This window comes from Phyllobates terribilis, unplaced genomic scaffold, assembly GCF_046119375.1.
Source record: "Phyllobates terribilis strain yellow unplaced genomic scaffold, ASM4611937v1 Scaffold_2__4_contigs__length_985480577, whole genome shotgun sequence".
NCBI classification, from domain to species: domain Eukaryota; kingdom Metazoa; phylum Chordata; class Amphibia; order Anura; family Dendrobatidae; genus Phyllobates; species Phyllobates terribilis.
Genome location: NW_027362762.1, coordinates 457,853,882 through 457,875,582, shown reverse-complemented (window position 1 = coordinate 457,875,582; position 21,701 = coordinate 457,853,882). Strand labels below are relative to the sequence as shown.

The following is a 21,701-nucleotide window of genomic DNA, read 5'->3' as shown; positions in this document are numbered from 1 at the left end:
CAGTAGGAGAAGCATAAAATAACCAACTATGCATTGCCCAACGGGGCACAACCGTGAAAACTAAATGAAATGCCCAACATGGCCAACTGGACATATGTTCAAAAACAGGGAGGGTGCTGTGTCCCCCAATGAAGGTTCCAAGAAAGATTTTACGGTGAGTACCAAAAATCCCTCTATCGCTTCATTGGGGGACACAGGACCATGGGACGTCCCAAAGCAGTCCCCTGGGTGGGAGAACAGAAGATAGTCACAGACTAGGTCAGACTGCGACAACTGCCGCCTGCAGGACCTTCTGTCCAAGACTGGCATCAGCCGAAGAATAAGTGTGGACCTTGTAAAACCTTGAAAAGGTGTGAAGAGAAGACCACGTTGCGGCCTTACAGTGGAATGAGCCCTTAATGCGGGAGGGGGAGGTTTGCCTGAAATGAGATGTGCCTCCAAGATGGTCGAACGTATCCAACGGGCGATGGTTGACTTGGAAGCAGGGAGACCCTTGAGATGCCCCCTCAGGGATGACAAAAAGGGCACCCGAGCGCCGAAGGGAGGCTGTTCTAGAAAGGTACACACGTAGAGCTCTGACCAGGTCCAGTTTGTGCAGGGACTCCTCCTGTGGATGCACTGGAGCAGGGCAAAAGGAAGGCAAAACGATGTCCTCATTAATGTGAAAAGCAGAAACCACCTTTGGCAAAAAGGAAGGCACCGGCCTGAGCACTACTTTGTCTTGATGGAATACCTGAAAAGGCGACCAACAAGAGAGGGCTGCGAGTTCTGCGACCCTTCTAATAGAGGTAACAGCCACCAGGAAAGCCATCTTCCAGGAAAGAAGAGAGGCTGGAATGTCCTGAATGGGTTCAAACGGAGGCTGTTGTAGGACGCTTAGGATCATATTAAGGTCCCATGGTTCCACTGGAGGGCAATAGGGGGGCGCCAGGTGGGCCACCCCTTGTAGAAACGTCCTGACCTGAGGGTGGCTAGCTAAGTTACGTTGGAATAGAATGGACAAGGCCGAAACTTGGCCCTTGAGAGTGCTGAGAGAGAGTCCCGCCTCTAGGCCAGACTGAAGAAAAGCCAAAATGACTGGCAAAGAAAAAGACATAGGAGTCAGCTGATCTTGTTCGCAGTGACGAAAAAAGGCTCTCCAAGTTCTGTGGTATATGCGCGAGGTAGCGGGTTTTCTGGCGTTAATTAGGGTCTGAATGACATTGTCAGTAGAGCCCGCCGTCTTCAACACCGCGGCCTCAACAGCCATACCATTAAATTCAGAGAACGAGAACTCTGATGAAGAATAGGACCCTGAGAGAGGAGGTCCGGACGGTCTGGTAGTCTCCAGGGGGAGTCGACACGCAGATTTACCAGATTTGCGTACCAGACGAGTCTGGGCCAATCTGGGGCTACTAGGAGAACTGGTACTCCCTCTGTCTTGACCTTTTTGATGACTCGAGGGATCAGAGGTAGACGTGGAAAGAGATAGGGCAGTTGGAACTGTGACCATGATATGACTAGCGCGTCCTGGGCGATTGCTAGTGGATCCCGGGACCGAGCTACAAAGGACTGAACCTTGTGGTTTAACCGGGACGCCATGAGGTCGACGTCCGGCGTGCCCCTCTGTAAGCAGATTTGGTGAAACACCTCGGGATGGAGAGAGCCACTCTCCTGAGGCGAGGCCCTGCCGACTGAGGAAGTCGGCCGCCCAATTGTCGAACCCTGGAATGTGGACTGCTGAGATTGCCGGGACAGTCTTCTCGGCCCAAAGTAGCACTCTTGCCACCTCTTTTAAAACGGGCTTGCTGCGCATTCCTCCCTGATGGTTTATGTATGCCATTGTCCGTTTGTACACGGATTGGGAACCCTGCCAGGATCTTCTGCCAGTGACGCAACACCAGGTAAATCGCCCTTATCTCCAGAATGTTGATGGGAAGGGAGACTTCGTGGGGACTCCACCGGCCCTGGACCATGTGTTGTAGAAAAACTACCCCCCAACCGATGAGACTGGCATCGGTCGTGACCAGGGGTGGATTAAGAGTAGCAAGGGCCCCGGGCAGTTTAGAAGGCGCGCCCCCCCACCTGATTTATCACGTGACATGTCACATGATCCCCTGTGATAGATCATGTGATAGTTCACGGGAAATTAATTTGGCACAATATTAATTATATTTTTTTTTTAGGCTGTGTGCCCACTATGCGTTTAAGCGTTTCCGCAGCGGCAATTCCGCTGCAGAAACGTTTAAAAAGCGCTTGGTAGAAGGTCTGCCATGTTCCCCAATGATAATCCGCATGCGCTGTGCACATGCTGCGGAAATTTCCGCTGCGGATTATCATTGCGGGAAAATCCGCAGCATTATCAATTATTTTGCGGAAGCGTGGCGTTTTCGCCGCCATTGACTTGCATTAGAACGCATGGAATCCGCATCCCTGCATCTGTAGATGCGGAATCCATGCGTTTCAATGTGCGGATGGTACCCGGGTGTGGAGGACAGGAGACTCTCCTCCGGACCCGGGTACAATAGAACCTGTAAAAAAAGAATAAAATAAAAAATAAATATGATACTTACCTTCTGATGGCCCCCGGTGTCTTTATCCGATGCGTCCTGGCTTGCCGGCAGCTCGCAATGGTCTGAAAAGGACCTGCCGTGACGTCATTTAGTCATGTGACTGGTCACGCGACCGCTGACGTTGGCAGGCCATCAGAAGGTAAGTATATATTTTTTATTTTTTACCATTCTTTTACGGTCACACTATATAAATCCATGCTGGTTGCAAGTTGTCAAGCACTTTCCAAGTGATGCTAAAATCGCTTGGAAAGCGCTTGTCAACCCGCATGCGGAAATGCAAGTGAAGAACGCTTCACATCCGCATGTCCCTGGCAGGAAAACGCATGTACAATCCGCATGTAAAATCCGCATGCGTTTTTTCTGCCAGGGAGATGTAGAAACGCTCAAAAAAAATCCAGAACATTTCTGTATCGTGGGCACATAGCCTTACATTAATTGTATGACTCAATATTGAGCACATGTAGCCATCTATACACAGCGGGAGGCCGCACAGTGCCCCCCCCCAGAGACAGCAGGGGACCGCACGGCGCCATCTATACACAGCAGGGGACCGCACGGCGCCATCTATACACAGCAGGGGACCGCACGGCGCCATCTATACACAGCAGGGGACCGCACGGCGCCATCTATACACAGCAGGAGGCCGCACGCAGTCACGCGCACACACAAACATTTGAAACACAAAAATACATATAAACAGACATCACACAATGATATCTGCCTGCGCGCGCACACACACACACACACATATATGTATACACACTCACCATCCCCCGGCTCCATTCCTCCTGCCTGCTCTGACTTCTCCGTTGCAGCAGTGCAGGCCGGGCGCGCACTGCGTGATGTCACAGCTAGATGACATGGCCGCGCACAAGGCAGTGTCTCCTAGCAGTGACGCGGCCGGGCCAGCACAGGGAAGTTAACTGCTGCAGTGCTGGCCTGGCCGATGAAGAAGTAGCGGTGGCCCCTGCTGGAGGAGCGGTCCGGGGCCCCCCTCCCGCCACTGCTACCGGTATGTGCCGCGGCGGCCCGCACATATAATGAGGGCAATCCGGCATTATACACCCCGCCCGGAGCCGCGGGCCCTCTGCAGGTTCGGGGCCCCGGGCGGTAGCCCGGATTGCCCTCATTATAATCTGCCTATGGTCGTGACCACCTGCCAGCGAAGCGGAAGGAATGATCTCCCGGGTCTGAAGGAAGAAGGGCGGGACCACCAGGTTAGCGACCGTCTTACTTGACGAGGTAACTTGATGCGTCTATCTAGAGATGACGGATTCTTGTCCCAAGCTGAGAGAAGAGCTAGTTGAAGAGACCGGGTATGGAACTGGGCAAACGGAATTGCCTCCATGGCTGCTACCATCTTTCCCAGGACACTCATGCATAGGCAAAGGGAGTGTGGACTTGGGTCTGAGAGGGCAACGAGATTACTGGAAACCCAGGCTGAGCATGCAGCGGAGTCGAGGGACGCCGTAAGTAGATATTTTCCAGCGTGGCCGATTTGATCAGCTAAGTCGGCCAGATCGTCCGGGGAGGCCCCTGCTAGGATACCCTGTCTGAGCTGTTTGGCCCATGCGGACACTGCTTTTGATACCCAAGTTGTGGTGAAGGAAGGGCAAAGGGAGGTGCCCGTGGCCTCAAAGGCTGACTTAGTGAGGGCCTCAACCTGTCTATTCGTGGTATCCTTAAGGGAGGAACCATCCGGAAGAGAGAGTACCGTCTTGGCGGAAAGGCGAGAGACGGGAGGGTCCACAGATGGGGACTCCGTCCATTTGCTGACAAGGTCCTGGTTAAAGGGGTATAGGACGTTTAACTGTTTCTTTCCTGTAAAGCGCCTTTCTGGATGCTCCCACTGCTTTTGAAAAACTCTGTCAAATTCTGCATGATTAGAAAAAGTGCGTGCAGGACGCTTAATCTTTTTGAAGGAAACTGAGTAGTCCCGGGAAGGGCTCTCGTCTTCTGTAACATGCAGAGTCTGATTGACAGCTGTTACAAGGCTGTCTATCATGTCCTGGATCTTGGAATACTGGTCTGTGTCGGAACCAGAGTCTGAATCTGAAGCAGAGTTAGATCCCAGGGCGACCTCCGGGGAAGAGGTTTGAGACGCAGGGAGCATCTTGGAGTCTGGAGAGCTGGAGGATGAGCTTGTGTGAGTCCGTTTCTGAAAACGTGCAGTCAGCCTGTCCCTGTGAGGAGGGGACAGGGGTGCCTGCGAATCGTCTGTGGGGAAGTTCGGATCGCTGGTGGCCGTGGATAACATAGGCAAACGTTCTGGCAAGCACTCTAAGATCTGCACCAGAGATTGAGAAACTTTGGTGAGGTCAGAGACAGACTGACATAGCAACAGCCCACTCCGGAGGGAAGCGGGTTACCACGTCCTGAGGGGTGGGGGTATCTTGGGGTGCCAGCATGGCGGGAGGTTTGCAGGTCAAGCAGAAGGCCGTAGTGAGACCCGCGGGCCACTTAGTACCGCAAAGAGCACAGGCGTAGTATGTGACAATGTGAGAGGGACGGACTGAGAGCTCCCTGGGTTTGGGCATATGTGCCTGACCAGGGATACTGCAGAGGAAGGCGCTGTGGGCAGGGAAGGGTGGGGGTCGGTGTCAGGACACAGCCTACAAGATCCTGCAGAGAAGCGGTCCCGTGTCCCCCTGAAAGGCTCCGAAGGTGAGGCTGGAGAGGGTCACAGTAGGTGCCGACGGAGTAGGGAGCTGCGTGCGGCAGAGTGATGGCGTCTGTGTAGGGGGAGGAGCAGAGGACGCTGCGTTGATGACGGAGCACGCCGAGGCTCTGATAGGTGGATGGGAAGGGGGGTGGCTTGAAAGGCCCCCCGTTGATAGGTCCACGGAAGGCTCGAGGGCGTGACTGAAGCGTCACTATGCTCCTCGGCCCTGTTTGGTCAAATAGGAGGGGGCGTATAGCCGTCGGAGCGGGACTGCCCACTGGACATGCCCCCCCCCCGACGGAGAAAAGCGCGGCAAATTTGCCGCGCAGAGTGAAGAAGGAGGAAGTGGCCCAGGGAAGAGCTGTTAAGCGCCATGTTTGGTGAGAGGGGGAGGGGGGAGGAAGGCAGGTAACGCCGGGGGACTGGGACCTACAGCTGAAAGACAGGGAAGTACCTGTCCTAGTGGGTCCGGAATCACCTCTTCCTTTCTCCTTCTGAGGATGGTCTCAGGATGCCTTCCTGGATAGGGGGGGGGGGGGGGTCCTGGCTTTTCCTCCTTCCCGCACTGTCCGGTCCTGGACAGTACAGGAGACGGTGTCAACCCCAGAAAACTGGGGGAAGGTCACCCGCAGGGACCACCATCTCCCTCCCAGGCCGCTCCGAGGAGGGAGCTGGGGTGGGGAACAGGCTAGGACTGGCCACCGAAATCACCCCGAGACACCCTAAGGTGACAGGGGATAAGTCCTGCCCAGCGGGTCAGAGAGTGGGCGATGTGGGGGTGGCCACATTGCTCTCTCGGTCGCTTGAGGGTTAACAGGGGACGCAGTGTTCCCTGTTAGCCTGAAGAGCTGTATCTGAAAGAGAAAAAACAAGGATTAATAAACACAACAGGTTGGATCTGTGAAGATCCAGGTCTACCTCCTACAGACACTAAGCTTAAACTGGTGAGCTTGGTGCCTGTAAGAAGTTGTATAGTGCGGAGAAGGAGCCATTTTCCTTTTTTTGCCTAGTGTCAACCTCCTACCGACAGCAGCATACACCCATGGTCCTGTGTCCCCCAATGAAGTGATAGACACATAATATATTTTTCTCTATTTTTAGAATTTATCTTCCTGTCCCGCACCAACATCAGCTTTTCCCCTCAGGCCTGTATATTCTCAAAGCCTCAAAGATATTAGGGGAGTCTTACTAAACGAGCCAGAATTCTAGTATAAGTTATACAAAAAAAAGGCATACATGCCTTGCTCCAGATTTATTATGTGCTTTAGATACTTCACAGTGGCCCAACAAGACCTGTGGCTTACTGTGAAAGAGGCTATGGCTTGAAGTGCAAATTATGTGCCAAAACTGCACCAACATTTTTGTGCAAATTACTGCCACGATAAGACATTTAACAGATGGAGTAAATATGAAGTAGCATCATAAGACTGATCATGTGGCTCATTCAACTTCTGATCCCCCACCATTGATAATGCCCCGACAGCGACCAGTTATGGTGCAGTATCAGAACTCATGGAAGGTGTAACCTTATATCTTTATTATATCACACTGATCCAAATGAACACGTCAGCCCATTCTGAGCTTTACACAGCAGGGCTGAAAACAGGTATTTTTATTTTCCAATCTCTTACAGGTTTCAGGCATACGGGCTCAATCTCCAAATATCAAATATTCCCAACAATGACGCTTCTACAGCACTGCCAAGCTTTAATAAGCAGATTTTACTGTCATATCAGTGGAGTCAACCCCACCACCAAACTCATCATGCAAATGATAGTTATCCACAATGCTGTTACAGTACCACATACCTAAACTAACAGAACCTTTCTTGCTGATCAGTTTACCAGGAGATCAGGGTTGTACACGAGGACTGTTACAATCTCCCCTATGTGCCCTCTATACTTCGCTGGCTCATCCCCCACAGCTCTGTGGTGTATTTGCTGTGCCATCTACTGGTGAGAGGAGAGCATTACATGGGAGACGTGCACCTTTTACCAGCAGATGGCAGAATGCAGAACAAACAGCATACCCAAGAGTAGAGACTATGGATGGGGAGAAAAAGGTCCCGATTCACAATTTCAGGAACACTCCAGTTCTGTTGTGCCACCTATAAAAATCACACTTGCTTTCTTTTAGATGTCACTGTGTGTGGGTATCAATATATGTACGTGTGTCAGTGTTTATTTGGTGTACATGAACCAAAGGGTGTGCGTATTCTAAGCAAGTGTGTACATGTTCATAGCCGTGAACCTCCCTTCTTACAAAATCTTGCTTATGCCCCAGGAGGAAATAAACCACTAGGTGCCAAGGTTGCCAACTGTCCAGAAATCCAGGACAGTCCTTAAAAATAGGGCACTGTCTGTGAAAAAAAAATGTAAGGTGTCCGTGAATTTCTTGAATTAGAGGAAACTTCTACAGATTATTTTGACTGTAATTATCACCATTTTACAGATTGCAGTGAATACAGATTCATATCAGAATTATGGGCTGTGGACATGTATCACTTACAATCAGAATGATTTATTATGGTTGTCCAATATGTCTGTAAAAAATATTGTCGGTCCTGGATTTTTATTTTTTGATAAACTAAAGAAAAAGTCAAGTTGTCAACTCTGCTAGGTGCCCATGTCATCAGTCTTCCCCCTCGAATATATTTATTTCTTCAGTAGTATTACTTATAAGGAGGAAAGCGGCAGTAAGGCTATGAGCTTGTAACAAATACAGTACAAAAAAAAAAGAAGCTGGTATGTGTTTTATAGCATAATAAAAAAGGATGTAAAGCTGAAGCTAAAAGTTTACGTCCATGAACAGATGTCATATGAACCCGTTTTGTATCCATTCCTTTTCCTGTTTTGAGCTGATCCGTTTTTATTAGAGGCTGTCTGATATATACATGTTATAACGGAAGACCATCTGCTATTATCCATTTCGGATAGAATGTAATGTCCAAAAAAATAAGATAACAGATCCACTTGCTATCAGTCTTTTGGGAAAGATAAAAATCTTGTGCACTATTTTTTTTTTATTTTTTAAATTGACCAAAAACAGAGAAGATGCCCTTATAGGAACCAAAAACCCATTCAAATGAATGTGTCTTAATTGCACATTTTATTTCCATTTTTATGCTCCCAAAAATAGACGTGTGAACAGAGCCTAAGACACACATGGCGCCTCCTGTGAGATGTGGCAACTACTTGTCTGGCCATCGGAGGAGCGTTATGGAACGGATCAGACACAATCTATCCTCTCCCAGTATGGCAGCCTGTGCACAGAAGTGTTTACATGAACCTCACTCCTGGATGGGGGATGGTAGCCAGTATGGGCACATTCAGAAGCAGCTCCAGGATGGGGGATGGTAGCCAGTATGGGCACATTCAGAGGCAACTCCTGGATGGGGGATGGTAGCCAGTATGGGCACATTCAGAGGCAACTCCTGGATGGGGGATGGTAGCCAGTATGGGCACATTCAGAGGCAACTCCTGGATGGGGGATGGTAGCCAGTATGGGCACATTCAGAGGCAGGCGGCGCAGAGTGTAGATATACACTATTGGAGGGAGAAGTGCAGTAAGATTCCCTGCACCGGCCCCAGGATAGGACTGAGAGGAGCAGTCAGCCATAATCAGAGTAAGTGGGCATATTGTTAATAAAGGACATTATAATGGGTGTTATGAAGTGTGGAGAGTAGCAGGCTGCAGATGTTACAATGGATATATCACTAGTAGGAGACAATGGCTACGTACCTTCTCCCGGACACTACTGTAACTCTGGTGTAGCCAGCTTCTCCACCAACCCCCATCCTCCCTGCCGAGGAAAAGACATCAGAGGTCAATGTACACCAAGCCATGAGGCCACATAGGAGGAGGATAGAGATGTAGCAGAGCTGGCACAGCTCGTCACACTGAGGCTCTATGGCAGTGCCAGCTGCTACATCTGCATAGAGATATAAGGGCACATGGAGAACTGTGGCACAGGAAAGGATTTGTATGTGAGAGAAGTGACAAGTAAGTGAGGGCAGGACCATAAGGAGAAGCAACAAGTGGCGACCTCTCCCCTGACGGGAGGCTCCGGGCTGGGGCGACATATGTGCGCTGGGGGCAGAGTGCAGGCGCCGGGCACAGGACAGCACGGGGACCGGGATAAGAGCAGGAGAGTCGGGGCACAGGACAGCTGGCAGCACAGCATGGAGACCAGGATAAGAGCAGGAGACCAGGGCACAGGACAGATGGCAGTACAGCATGGGGACTGGGATAAGAGCAGGAGAGCCGGGCACAGGACAGCTGGCAGCACGGGGACCGGGATAAGAGCAGGAGAGCTGGGCACAGGACAGCACAGTGCACGGGGACCGGGATAAGAGCAGGAGAGCCGGGCACAGGACAGCACAGTGCACGGGGACCGGGATAAGAGCAGGAGAGCCGGGCACAGGACAGCTGGCAGCACAGTGCACGGGGATGGGATAGGAGCAGGAGAGCCGGGCACAGGACAGCTGGCAGCACAGTGCACGGGGATGGGATAAGAGCAGGAGAGCCGGGCACAGGACAGCTGGCAGCACAGTGCACGGGGATGGGATAGGAGCAGGAGAGCCGGGCACAGGACAGCTGGCAGCACAGTGCACGGGGATGGGATAGGAGCAGGAGAGCCGGGCACAGGACAGCTGGCAGCACAGTGCACAGGGATGGGATAGGAGCAGGAGAGCCGGGCACAGGACAGCTGGCAGCACAGTGCACGGGGATGGGATAGGAGCAGGAGAGCCGGGCACAGGACAGCTGGCAGCACAGTGCACGGGGATGGGATAAGAGCAGGAGAGCCGGGCACAGGACAGCACAGTGCACGGGGACCGGGATAAGAGCAGGAGAGCCGGGCACAGGACAGCTGGCAGCACAGTGCACGGGGATGGGATAGGAGCAGGAGAGCCGGGCACAGGACAGCTGGCAGCACAGTGCACGGGGATGGGATAGGAGCAGGAGAGCCGGGCACAGGACAGCTGGCAGCACAGTGCACGGGGATGGGATAGGAGCAGGAGAGCCGGGCACAGGACAGCTAGCAGCACAGTGCACAGGGACCGGGATAATAGCAGGACATCCAAGGCACAGGACAGCTGGCAGCACAGCATGGAGACCGCTATAGGAGCAGGAGAGCCGACAGCTGGCAGCACGGGGACCGGGATAAGAGCAGGAGAGCTGGGCACAGGACAGCACAGTGCACGGGGACCGGGATAAGAGCAGGAGAGCCGGGCACAGGACAGCTGGCAGCACAGTGCACGGGGATGGGATAGGAGCAGGAGAGCCGGGCACAGGACAGCTGGCAGCACAGTGCACGGGGATGGGATAGGAGCAGGAGAGCCGGGCACAGGACAGCTGGCAGCACAGTGCACGGGGATGGGATAGGAGCAGGAGAGCCGGGCACAGGACAGCTGGCAGCACAGTGCACGGGGATGGGATAGGAGCAGGAGAGCCGGGCACAGGACAGCTGGCAGCACAGTGCACGGGGATGGGATAGGAGCAGGACATCCAAGGCACAGGACAGCTGGCAGCACAGCATGGAGACCGCTATACGAGCAGGAGAGCCGACAGCTGGCAGCACTGGGACCGGGATAAGAGCAGGAGAGCTGGGGCACAGGACAGCTGGCAGCACGGGGACCGGGATAAGAGCAGGAGAGTCGGGGCACAGGACAGCTGGCAGCACAACATGGAGACCAGGATAAGAGCAGGAGACCAGGATAAGAGCAGGAGACCAGGGCACAGGACAGATGGCAGTACAGCATGGGGACTGGGATAAGAGCAGGAGAGCTGGGCACAGGACAGCACAGTGCACGGGGACCGGGATAAGAGCAGGAGAACCGGGCACAGGACAGCTGGCAGCACAGTGCACGGGGATGGGATAGGAGCAGGAGACCCGGGCACAGGACAGCTAGCAGCACAGTGCACAGGGACCGGGATAATAGCAGGACATCCAAGGCACAGGACAGCTGGCAGCACAGCATGGAGACCGCTATAGGAGCAGGAGAGCAGACAGCTGGCAGCACGGGGACCGGGATAAGAGCAGGAGAGCTGGGCACAGGACAGCACAGTGCACGGGGACCGGGATAAGAGCAGGAGAGCCGGGCACAGGACAGCTGGCAGCACAGTGCACGGGGATGGGATAGGAGCAGGACATCCAAGGCACAGGACAGCTGGCAGCACGGGGACCGGAATAAGAGCAGGAGAGCTGGGGCACAGGACAGCTGGCAGCACGGGGACCGGGATAAGAGCAGGAGAGCTGGGGCACAGGACAGCTGGCAGCACGGGGACCGGGATAAGAGCAGGAGAGCTGGGGCACAGGACAGCTGGCAGCACGGGGACCGGGATAAGAGCAGGAGAGCTGGGGCACAGGACAGCTGGCAGCACGGGGACCGGGATAAGAGCAGGAGAGCTGGGGCACAGGACAGCTGGCAGCACGGGGACCGGGATAAGAGCAGGAGAGCTGGGGCACAGGACAGCTGGCAGCACGGGGACCGGGATAAGAGCAGGAGAGCTGGGGCACAGGACAGCTGGCAGCACGGGGACCGGGATAAGAGCAGGAGAGCTGGGGCACAGGACAGCTGGCAGCACGGGGACCGGGATAAGAGCAGGAGAGCTGGGGCACAGGACAGCTGGCAGCACGGGGACCGGGATAAGAGCAGGAGAGCTGGGGCACAGGACAGCTGGCAGCACGGGGACCGGGATAAGAGCAGGAGAGCTGGGGCACAGGACAGCTGGCAGCACGGGGACCGGGATAAGAGCAGGAGAGCTGGGGCACAGGACAGCTGGCAGCACGGGGACCGGGATAAGAGCAGGAGAGCTGGGGCACAGGACAGCTGGCAGCACGGGGACCGGGATAAGAGCAGGAGAGCTGGGGCACAGGACAGCTGGCAGCACGGGGACCGGGATAAGAGCAGGAGAGCTGGGGCACAGGACAGCTGGCAGCACGGGGACCGGGATAAGAGCAGGAGAGCTGGGGCACAGGACAGCTGGCAGCACAGCATGGGGACCGGGATAAGAGCAGGAGAGCTGGGGCACAGGACAGCTGGCAGCACGGGGACCGGGATAAGAGCAGGAGACCAGGGCACAGGACAGCTCACAGAACGGGGACCGGGATAAGAGCAGGAGAGCCGGGCACAGGACAGCTGGCAGCACGGGGACCGGGATAAGAGCAGGAGACCAGGGCACAGGACAGCTGGCAGCACGGGGACCGGGATAAGAGCAGGAGACCAGGGCACAGGACAGCTCACTGCACGGGGACCGGGATAAGAGCAGGAGACCAGGGCACAGGACAGCTGGCAGCACGGGGACCGGGATAAGAGCAGACCACCAGGGCACAGGACAGCTGGCAGCATGGGGACCGGGATAAGAGCAGGAGACCAGGGCACAGGACAGCTGGCAGGACGGGGACCGGGATAAGAGCAGGAGACCAGGGCACAGGACAGCTGGCAGCACGGGGACCGGGATAAGAGCAGGAGAGCCGGGCACAGGACAGCTGGCAGCACGGGGACCGGGATAAGAGCAGGAGAGCCGGGCACAGGACAGCTGGCAGCACGGGGACCGGGATAAGAGCAGGAGAGCCGGGCACAGGACAGCTGGCAGCACGGGGACCGGCATAAGAGCAGGAGACCAGGGCACAGGACAGCTGGCAGCACGGGGACCGGAATAAGAGCAGGAGACCAGGGCACAGGACAGCTGGCAGCACGGGGACCGGGATAAGAGCAGGAGAGCTAGGGCACAGGACAGCTGGCAGCACGGGGACCGGGATAAGAGCAGGAGAGCCGGGGCACAGGACAGCTGGCAGCACGGGGACCGGGATAAGAGCAGGAGAGCCGGGCACAGGACAGCTGGCAACACGGGGACCGGGATAAGAGCAGGAGAGCTGGGGCACAGGACAGCTGGCAACACGGGGACCGGGATAAGAGCAGGAGAGCTGGGGCACAGGACAGCTGGCAGCACGGGGACCGGGATAAGAGCAGGAGAGCCGGGCACAGGACAGCTGGCAGCACGGGGACCGGGATAAGAGCAGGAGACCAGGGCACAGGACAGCTGGCAGCACGGGGACCGGGATAAGAGCAGGAGACCAGGGCACAGGACAGCTGGCAGCACGGGGACCGGGATAAGAGCAGGAGACCAGGGCACAGGACAGCTGGCAGCACGGGGACCGGGATAAGAGCAGGAGAGCCGGGCACAGGACAGCTGGCAGCACGGGGACCGGGATAAGAGCAGGAGAGCCGGGCACAGGACAGCTGGCAGCACGGGGACCGGGATAAGAGCAGGAGAGCCGGGCACAGGACAGCTGGCAGCACAGGGACCGGGATAAGAGCAGGAGAGCCGGGCACAGGACAGCTGGCAGCACGGGGACCGGGATAAGAGCAGGAGAGCCGGGCACAGGACAGCTGGCAGCACGGGGACCGGGATAAGAGCAGGAGAGCCGGGCACAGGACAGCTGGCAGCACGGGGACCGGGATAAGAGCAGGAGAGCCGGGCACAGGACAGCTGGCAGCACAGGGACCGGGATAAGAGCAGGAGAGCCGGGCACAGGACAGCTGGCAGCACGGGGACCGGGATAAGAGCAGGAGAGCCGGGCACAGGACAGCTGGCAGCACGGGGACCGGAATAAGAGCAGGAGACCAGGGCACAGGACAGCTGGCAGCACGGGGACCGGGATAAGAGCAGGAGAGCTAGGGCACAGGACAGCTGGCAGCACGGGGACCGGGATAAGAGCAGGAGAGCCGGGCACAGGACAGCTGGCAGCACGGGGACCGGGATAAGAGCAGGAGAGCCGGGCACAGGACAGCTGGCAGCACGGGGACCGGGATAAGAGCAGGAGACCAGGGCACAGGACAGCTGGCAGCACGGGGACCGGGATAAGAGCAGGAGACCAGGGCACAGGACAGCTGGCAGCACGGGGACCGGAATAAGAGCAGGAGAGCCGGGCACAGGACAGCTGGCAGCACAGGGACCGGGATAAGAGCAGGAGAGCCGGGCACAGGACAGCTGGCAGCACAGGGACCGGGATAAGAGCAGGAGAGCCGGGCACAGGACAGCTGGCAGCACGGGGACCGGGATAAGAGCAGGAGAGCTGGGGCACAGGACAGCTGGCAGCACGGGGACCGGGATAAGAGCAGGAGAGCCGGGCACAGGACAGCTGGCAGCACGGGGACCGGGATAAGAGCAGGAGACCAGGGCACAGGACAGCTGGCAGCACGGGGACCGGAATAAGAGCAGGAGACCAGGGCACAGGACAGCTGGCAGCACGGGGACCGGGATAAGAGCAGGAGAGCTAGGGCACAGGACAGCTGGCAGCACGGGGACCGGGATAAGAGCAGGAGAGCCGGGCACAGGACAGCTGGCAGCACGGGGACCGGGATAAGAGCAGGAGAGCCGGGCACAGGACAGCTGGCAGCACGGGGACCGGGATAAGAGCAGGAGAGCCGGGCACAGGACAGCTGGCAGCACGGGGACCGGGATAAGAGCAGGAGACCAGGGCACAGGACAGCTGGCAGCACGGGGACCGGAATAAGAGCAGGAGAGCCGGGCACAGGACAGCTGGCAGCACAGGGACCGGGATAAGAGCAGGAGAGCCGGGCACAGGACAGCTGGCAGCACGGGGACCGGGATAAGAGCAGGAGAGCCGGGCACAGGACAGCTGGCAGCACGGGGACCGGGATAAGAGCAGGAGAGCCGGGCACAGGACAGCTGGCAGCACGGGGACCGGGATAAGAGCAGGAGAGCCGGGCACAGGACAGCTGGCAGCACGGGGACCGGGATAAGAGCAGGAGACCAGGGCACAGGACAGCTGGCAGCACGGGGACCGGAATAAGAGCAGGAGAGCCGGGCACAGGACAGCTGGCAGCACGGGGACCGGGATAAGAGCAGGAGAGCCGGGCACAGGACAGCTGGCAGCACGGGGACCGGGATAAGAGCAGGAGACCAGGGCACAGGACAGCTGGCAGCACGGGGACCGGGATAAGAGCAGGAGAGCCGGGCACAGGACAGCTGGCAGCACGGGGACCGGGATAAGAGCAGGAGACCAGGGCACAGGACAGCTGGCAGCACGGGGACCGGGATAAGAGCAGGAGACCAGGGCACAGGACAGCTGGCAGCACGGGGACCGGGATAAGAGCAGGAGACCAGGGCACAGGACAGCTGGCAGCACGGGGACCGGGATAAGAGCAGGAGACCAGGGCACAGGACAGCTGGCAGCACGGGGACCGGGATAAGAGCAGGAGACCAGGGCACAGGACAGCTGGCAGCACGGGGACCGGGATAAGAGCAGGAGACCAGGGCACAGGACAGCTGGCAGCACGGGGACCGGGATAAGAGCAGGAGACCAGGGTACAGGACAGCTGGCAGCACGGGGACCGGGATAAGAGCAGGAGAGCCGGGCACAGGACAGCTGGCAGCACGGGGACCGGGATAAGAGCAGGAGAGCCGGGCACAGGACAGCTGGCAGCACGGGGACCGGGATAAGAGCAGGAGAGCCGGGCACAGGACAGCTGGCAGCACGGGGACCGGGATAAGAGCAGGAGAGCCGGGCACAGGACAGCTGGCAGCACGGGGACCGGGATAAGAGCAGGAGAGCCGGGCACAGGACAGCTGGCAGCACGGGGACCGGGATAAGAGCAGGAGAGCCGGGCACAGGACAGCTGGCAGCACGGGGACCGGGATAAGAGCAGGAGACCAGGGCACAGGACAGCTGGCAGCACGGGGACCGGAATAAGAGCAGGAGAGCCGGGCACAGGACAGCTGGCAGCACAGGGACCGGGATAAGAGCAGGAGAGCCGGGCACAGGACAGCTGGCAGCACGGGGACCGGGATAAGAGCAGGAGAGCCGGGCACAGGACAGCTGGCAGCACGGGGACCGGGATAAGAGCAGGAGAGCCGGGCACAGGACAGCTGGCAGCACGGGGACCGGGATAAGAGCAGGAGAGCCGGGCACAGGACAGCTGGCAGCACGGGGACCGGGATAAGAGCAGGAGAGCCGGGCACAGGACAGCTGGCAGCACAGGGACCGGGATAAGAGCAGGAGAGCCGGGCACAGGACAGCTGGCAGCACGGGGACCGGGATAAGAGCAGGAGACCAGGGCACAGGACAGCTGGCAGCACGGGGACCGGGATAAGAGCAGGAGACCAGGGCACAGGACAGCTGGCAGCACGGGGACCGGGATAAGAGCAGGAGAGCTAGGGCACAGGACAGCTGGCAGCACGGGGACCGGGATAAGAGCAGGAGAGCCGGGCACAGGACAGCTGGCAGCACGGGGACCGGGATAAGAGCAGGAGAGCCGGGCACAGGACAGCTGGCAGCACGGGGACCGGGATAAGAGCAGGAGACCAGGGCACAGGACAGCTGGCAGCACGGGGACCGGAATAAGAGCAGGAGACCAGGGCACAGGACAGCTGGCAGCACGGGGACCGGGATAAGAGCAGGAGAGCTAGGGCACAGGACAGCTGGCAGCACGGGGACCGGGATAAGAGCAGGAGAGCCGGGCACAGGACAGCTGGCAGCACGGGGACCGGGATAAGAGCAGGAGAGCCGGGCACAGGACAGCTGGCAGCACGGGGACCGGGATAAGAGCAGGAGACCAGGGCACAGGACAGCTGGCAGCACGGGGACCGGAATAAGAGCAGGAGAGCCGGGCACAGGACAGCTGGCAGCACAGGGACCGGGATAAGAGCAGGAGAGCCGGGCACAGGACAGCTGGCAGCACGGGGACCGGGATAAGAGCAGGAGAGCCGGGCACAGGACAGCTGGCAGCACGGGGACCGGGATAAGAGCAGGAGAGCCGGGCACAGGACAGCTGGCAGCACGGGGACCGGGATAAGAGCAGGAGAGCCGGGAACAGGACAGCTGGCAGCACGGGGACCGGGATAAGAGCAGGAGACCAGGGCACAGGACAGCTGGCAGCACGGGGACCGGAATAAGAGCAGGAGAGCCGGGCACAGGACAGCTGGCAGCACAGGGACCGGGATAAGAGCAGGAGAGCCGGGCACAGGACAGCTGGCAGCACGGGGACCGGGATAAGAGCAGGAGACCAGGGCACAGGACAGCTGGCAGCACGGGGACCGGGATAAGAGCAGGAGAGCCGGGCACAGGACAGCTCACAGCACAGGGACCGGGATAAGAGCAGGAGAGCTAGGGCACAGGACAGCTGGCAGCACGGGGACCGGGATAAGAGCAGGAGAGCCGGGCACAGGACAGCTCACAGCACAGGGACCGGGATAAGAGCAGGAGAGCCGGGCACAGGACAGCTCACAGCACAGTGCACAGGGACCGAGCTAACAGCGGAGGACCACACAAACCGTGCGGGGATGTCGGGACACAAAACACCACTCTCACCCTTCCGCCATGTCGGCTGCCTGACATCACCAATATTTACCGAACTCTGACCCCGTAGTTCCGGTAGCACAGCGGAAGTGCGTAGTGTCTGTACAATCAGAGGGCACTGTGCACACCGGGCGGTTGCGTCTAGAGGGACGTTGATCTTTTAAGTATCTCACCGGAGCCTCCATCTTAATGCAGACAGTTCAGTGCTGAGGTGACTGGAGTGCTGGAGTGAGGACCTTAAAAGATCCCCTCCGATATAGACGGCCATCACTGACAGGACTAAACTGGAGCTGTTCCCGGATCCTCAAGTTTTTAATGAAATGGAGGAAACATCACAAGTCAGACATGAATAATTTTTACACTTATATATTTTATATATTTGGCAAAATTCTTTTTTTTCCTGATTACTAAAAATTACATTTTTAGGCTGTGTGCCCACTATGCGTTTTTTAAGCATTTCCCTGCGGCAATTTTGCTGCAGAAACGCTTAGAAAACACTTGGTAGAAGGAAAAATCTGCAGCACTACCAATTATTTTGCGGAATCGTGGCCTTTTAGCCGCCATTGACTTGCATTGGAACGCATGTAATCCGCATCACTGCATCTGTACATTTGGATATTAAGCGATTCAATGTGCGGATGGTACCCGGGTGTGGAGGACAGGAGACTCTCCTCCGGACCCAGATACCATAGAACCTGTAAAAAAAAAAGAATAAAATAAAAAATAAATATTATACTTACCTTCTGATGGCCCCTGGTGTCCTTATTCGATGTGTCCCGTCTCCCCGGCAGCTCGCGATGGTCTAAAAGGACCTGCCATCACGTCATTTAGTCATGTGACAGGTCACATGACCAAATGACGTCATGGAAGGACGTTTTAGACCACCGCGAGACACCGGGGAGACGGGACACATCGAATAAGGACACCAGGGGCCATCAGAAGGTAAGTATAATATTTATTTTTTACCATTCTTTTACGGTCACACTATATAAATCCATGCCGTTTGCATGGATTTATATAGTGTGACCAAGTTGACAAGCACTTTCCAAGTGATGCTAAAATCGCTTGGAAAGCGCTGGACAACCCGCATGCAACATCGCATGATCCAAACGCTTCACTTACGCATGTCCCTGGCAGGAAAACGCATGTACAATCCGCATGTACAATCCGCATGCGTTTTTTCTGCCAGGGAGATGCAGAAACGCTCAGGAAAAAATCCGGAGCATTTCTGCATCGTGGGCACATAACCTTATTGTCGCTTTTTGTAATATAAAGCGCAGTTTAGCCAAAATTAAGCTTTTGCTGTATGTCCACCAGTCCTGTCCAACAGCACCGACATTGTGAGTGGATGGAGCTCTGTGGGGAAAGGCGTAAAAGAGCGCCCCGACAGTTACCATAATGTACAGCACAGAAGTGACATAAATTATTACGGAGCTGTCCGGGGTCACTGGAGAGCATTTCTGTTATAATTTACGCCACTTTTATGATGATTCTGTCGGATGCGCTCCGTCATTGTCACAACCCTTCCCACAAATCTCCACCCGTTATTAGATTGGAGTTGATTTTTTTGAGGACCTCATTTTAGTAACTCCATTCTAGACGGCCCCCTAGTGAGGTGACAGAAGTGTCAAGACCGGGCCAAGAAATATCTGAAGACAGATTGTTCAAAGGCTTTATAGACTGATGAGATGAGGGTAACTCTTAATGGACCAGATGGATGGGCCCGTGGCTGGATCAGTAACAGGCACAGACCTTCACTGCAACTCAGACACCAGCAAGGTGGAGGTGGGGTACTGCTATGGGCTGGTATTATTAAAGATAACCTAGTTGGACCTTTTTGGGTTGAAGATGGACTCAAAATCAACTCCCAAACCTACTGACAGTTTTTAGAAGACACTTTCTTCAAGCAGTGGTACAGCAAAAGTCAGCATCTTTCATGAAAACCATGATTTTTTATGCAGGACACTGCTTGGCTGCCAGTAAGGGCCTTAAAGATGAAAGAATAATGACTTGGCCCCTTCCTTTCCTCACCTAAACCCTATTGAGATCTTGTGGGACCTTCTTAAGAGGGAGATTTATGGTGAAGAAAAACAGTCACCTCTCTGAACAGTGTCTTGGCGGCTGTGGTTGGTGCTGCCCAAAAAGTTGATCATCAACAGATGAAGAATCTGACAGACTCCATGGATGGAAGGCTTATGACTGTTATTGAAGAGAAGGGTGGCGATATTGGTCACTGATATATATTTTTAAAATGTCAAAAAAAATGTATTTTTGTCCATTTTGAGTTGTGTTACACGCACGCCGCTAGGTTCAGATAGGGCAAGACGGGTTTCATGAATTCTTTGGAATCCTGGGGGAACCGTTACTCAGGGAGACCATAGGCGGCCACTTTTCTCAGGCACACGATAGATTCAATTGCTGACCAGACACATGTGACAAGAGTCTTTTTCAACAGTTTAACAGTGGAATTTAATCTGAAGCACGGCCAGTGCAATTCAGGGATATTACAGAAACAATCTTCATTACAGTACAGTCTGAGTTTCTTGAGCAGCCAGCTCCAGTAACAATACAGTCGTTTCTTCACAAGGCACAGTATTACAGTCTCTTCAGTAGCATAATTCAGCATAGATTAGATCTCTTAGCAGCACACTTCTATGCATACACAACCACAGGCTTTTCCTTCACAAGGACACAATAGTACACAGCATTCTTTATCCTGCATGGAGAACTTTTGATGAAGGAGATGATCCCTGTGACACAATTCCTTCCAGTCCTTATCTTCCTGCCCAATAATACTCTGCACTGTTAGTTCAGGGAGTTTATCTGACCTGTGTTTAGTTTCTCTCCTGATCTGAATCCTGTTCAGTTGCCTTCTGTCAGATACTGATAACACACCACCTTTCTCTTCGGCTCCAGCGAGACTGCAATAACAAGTTCCCCACAATCCCCCTGCTAAAACACTCCCTGTCTCCTGTGACTGTCTTAACCCCTCTAGTTGCTGGATGCTTCTGGAGCACAACACTTCCTGTCTCCTGTGCTTGTGTTATTTGTAATAGTTGCTAGATGCTTTTGAAGCAACAGCACTACTTTTACATGTCACAGTTGTTTGGTTATTATTTTAACTTTGTCAGATTAAACTAAACCATTGAGATGGGAAAATGTACGTTTTTCTATTTAGTTGCCCAATAATTCTGATATTCTCCTAAGAAAAAACCTCACTTTTCTTTCTTAGATATTCTGGTTTATTAACCTTTTGGATTGACCGACAGCACTGTAGTTGTTCATTAATAAAATTAATCATCAGAAACACAAATTGCGTAATTATTCTGCACAGTGTATATGCTTATCATTATGGACCATGACACATGGATGTATGAATATAGCCATACAGAAGACTGGTGTAGGTAAGAAAAGAAAACTCAATGCAGAAAAAAGGGGAACACCCAGGGATACAAGGCAATACATTTTATTAAACATTATCAAGGCCCGACTGGGACAAGCCCTGCCACACAAACCCCACCAGCCCACATACTATTAACACTCCCCACGTCCGATCAGTGAATTCTGCTTTTACTTAGTCATTCCCCTCACCACTGTCTTATAGGAGTTATTTGAAGAATCACATCTGAATGACACGGCAATGCACATGATCAACCATAGCTCCATTTACATTGTGCTCTTCAAAGCTATGTTTCTCAGGATTGTTAGGGTCCCAGAGGTCAGATCTGCAGTGATCTAGTCAGAAGATAGGGGATAACTTCCAAACTTGGGATAACCCATTTAAACATTTTTTTTGCCCATAGGAATGTAGACTATAATAAACCAATAATGACATCCAGATGTCCAATGCTGCCAAAGGCTCATGCAAACAAGCGTGTGCTATCCAATTTTTTATCAGATAGCACACTGATCGATGTTATGCACTGAGGCAGTACAGAGAAACATTGTTTTCACATACCGATTCGGTATGAGAAAAAAAATTGAAGCATGCTGCGATTTGACTCTGAAGTTGGATGAGACTCACCCATCCAAGTCTATGGGTGCAAGAAAAAAAATCAGGTGCCGGAGTATAGCATCCGATATTTACGGATACATTACAATACTGTAGCATAGGAAACTAAGGCTATGTGCGCACGTTCAGTATTTGATTGCAGAAATT

General features: G+C 54.8%; 1 protein-coding gene across 4 annotated transcripts in view; it reads right to left on the bottom strand.

Annotated features, from left to right (window-relative positions):
- BSDC1 (BSD domain containing 1) overlaps positions 1 to 17,642 on the bottom strand; it is a 59,881-nt gene extending 42,239 nt beyond the window's left edge. For 3 of the 4 annotated variants that reach the window (XM_073665683.1, XM_073665680.1, XM_073665682.1), the window contains exons 1-2: positions 17,555 to 17,642; positions 8,956 to 9,016 (exon numbers count right to left, since the gene is read on the bottom strand). In XM_073665683.1, coding sequence (XP_073521784.1) covers positions 8,956 to 9,016; positions 17,555 to 17,565 — 72 coding nt within the window. In that variant the 5' untranslated portion in view covers positions 17,566 to 17,642. Of the gene's footprint in view, positions 1 to 8,955; positions 9,017 to 17,517 lie in introns of all 4 variants that reach the window. The other variant, XM_073665684.1, reaches the window with a different exon arrangement.
- Positions 17,643 to 21,701: the final 4,059 nt, after the last annotated feature.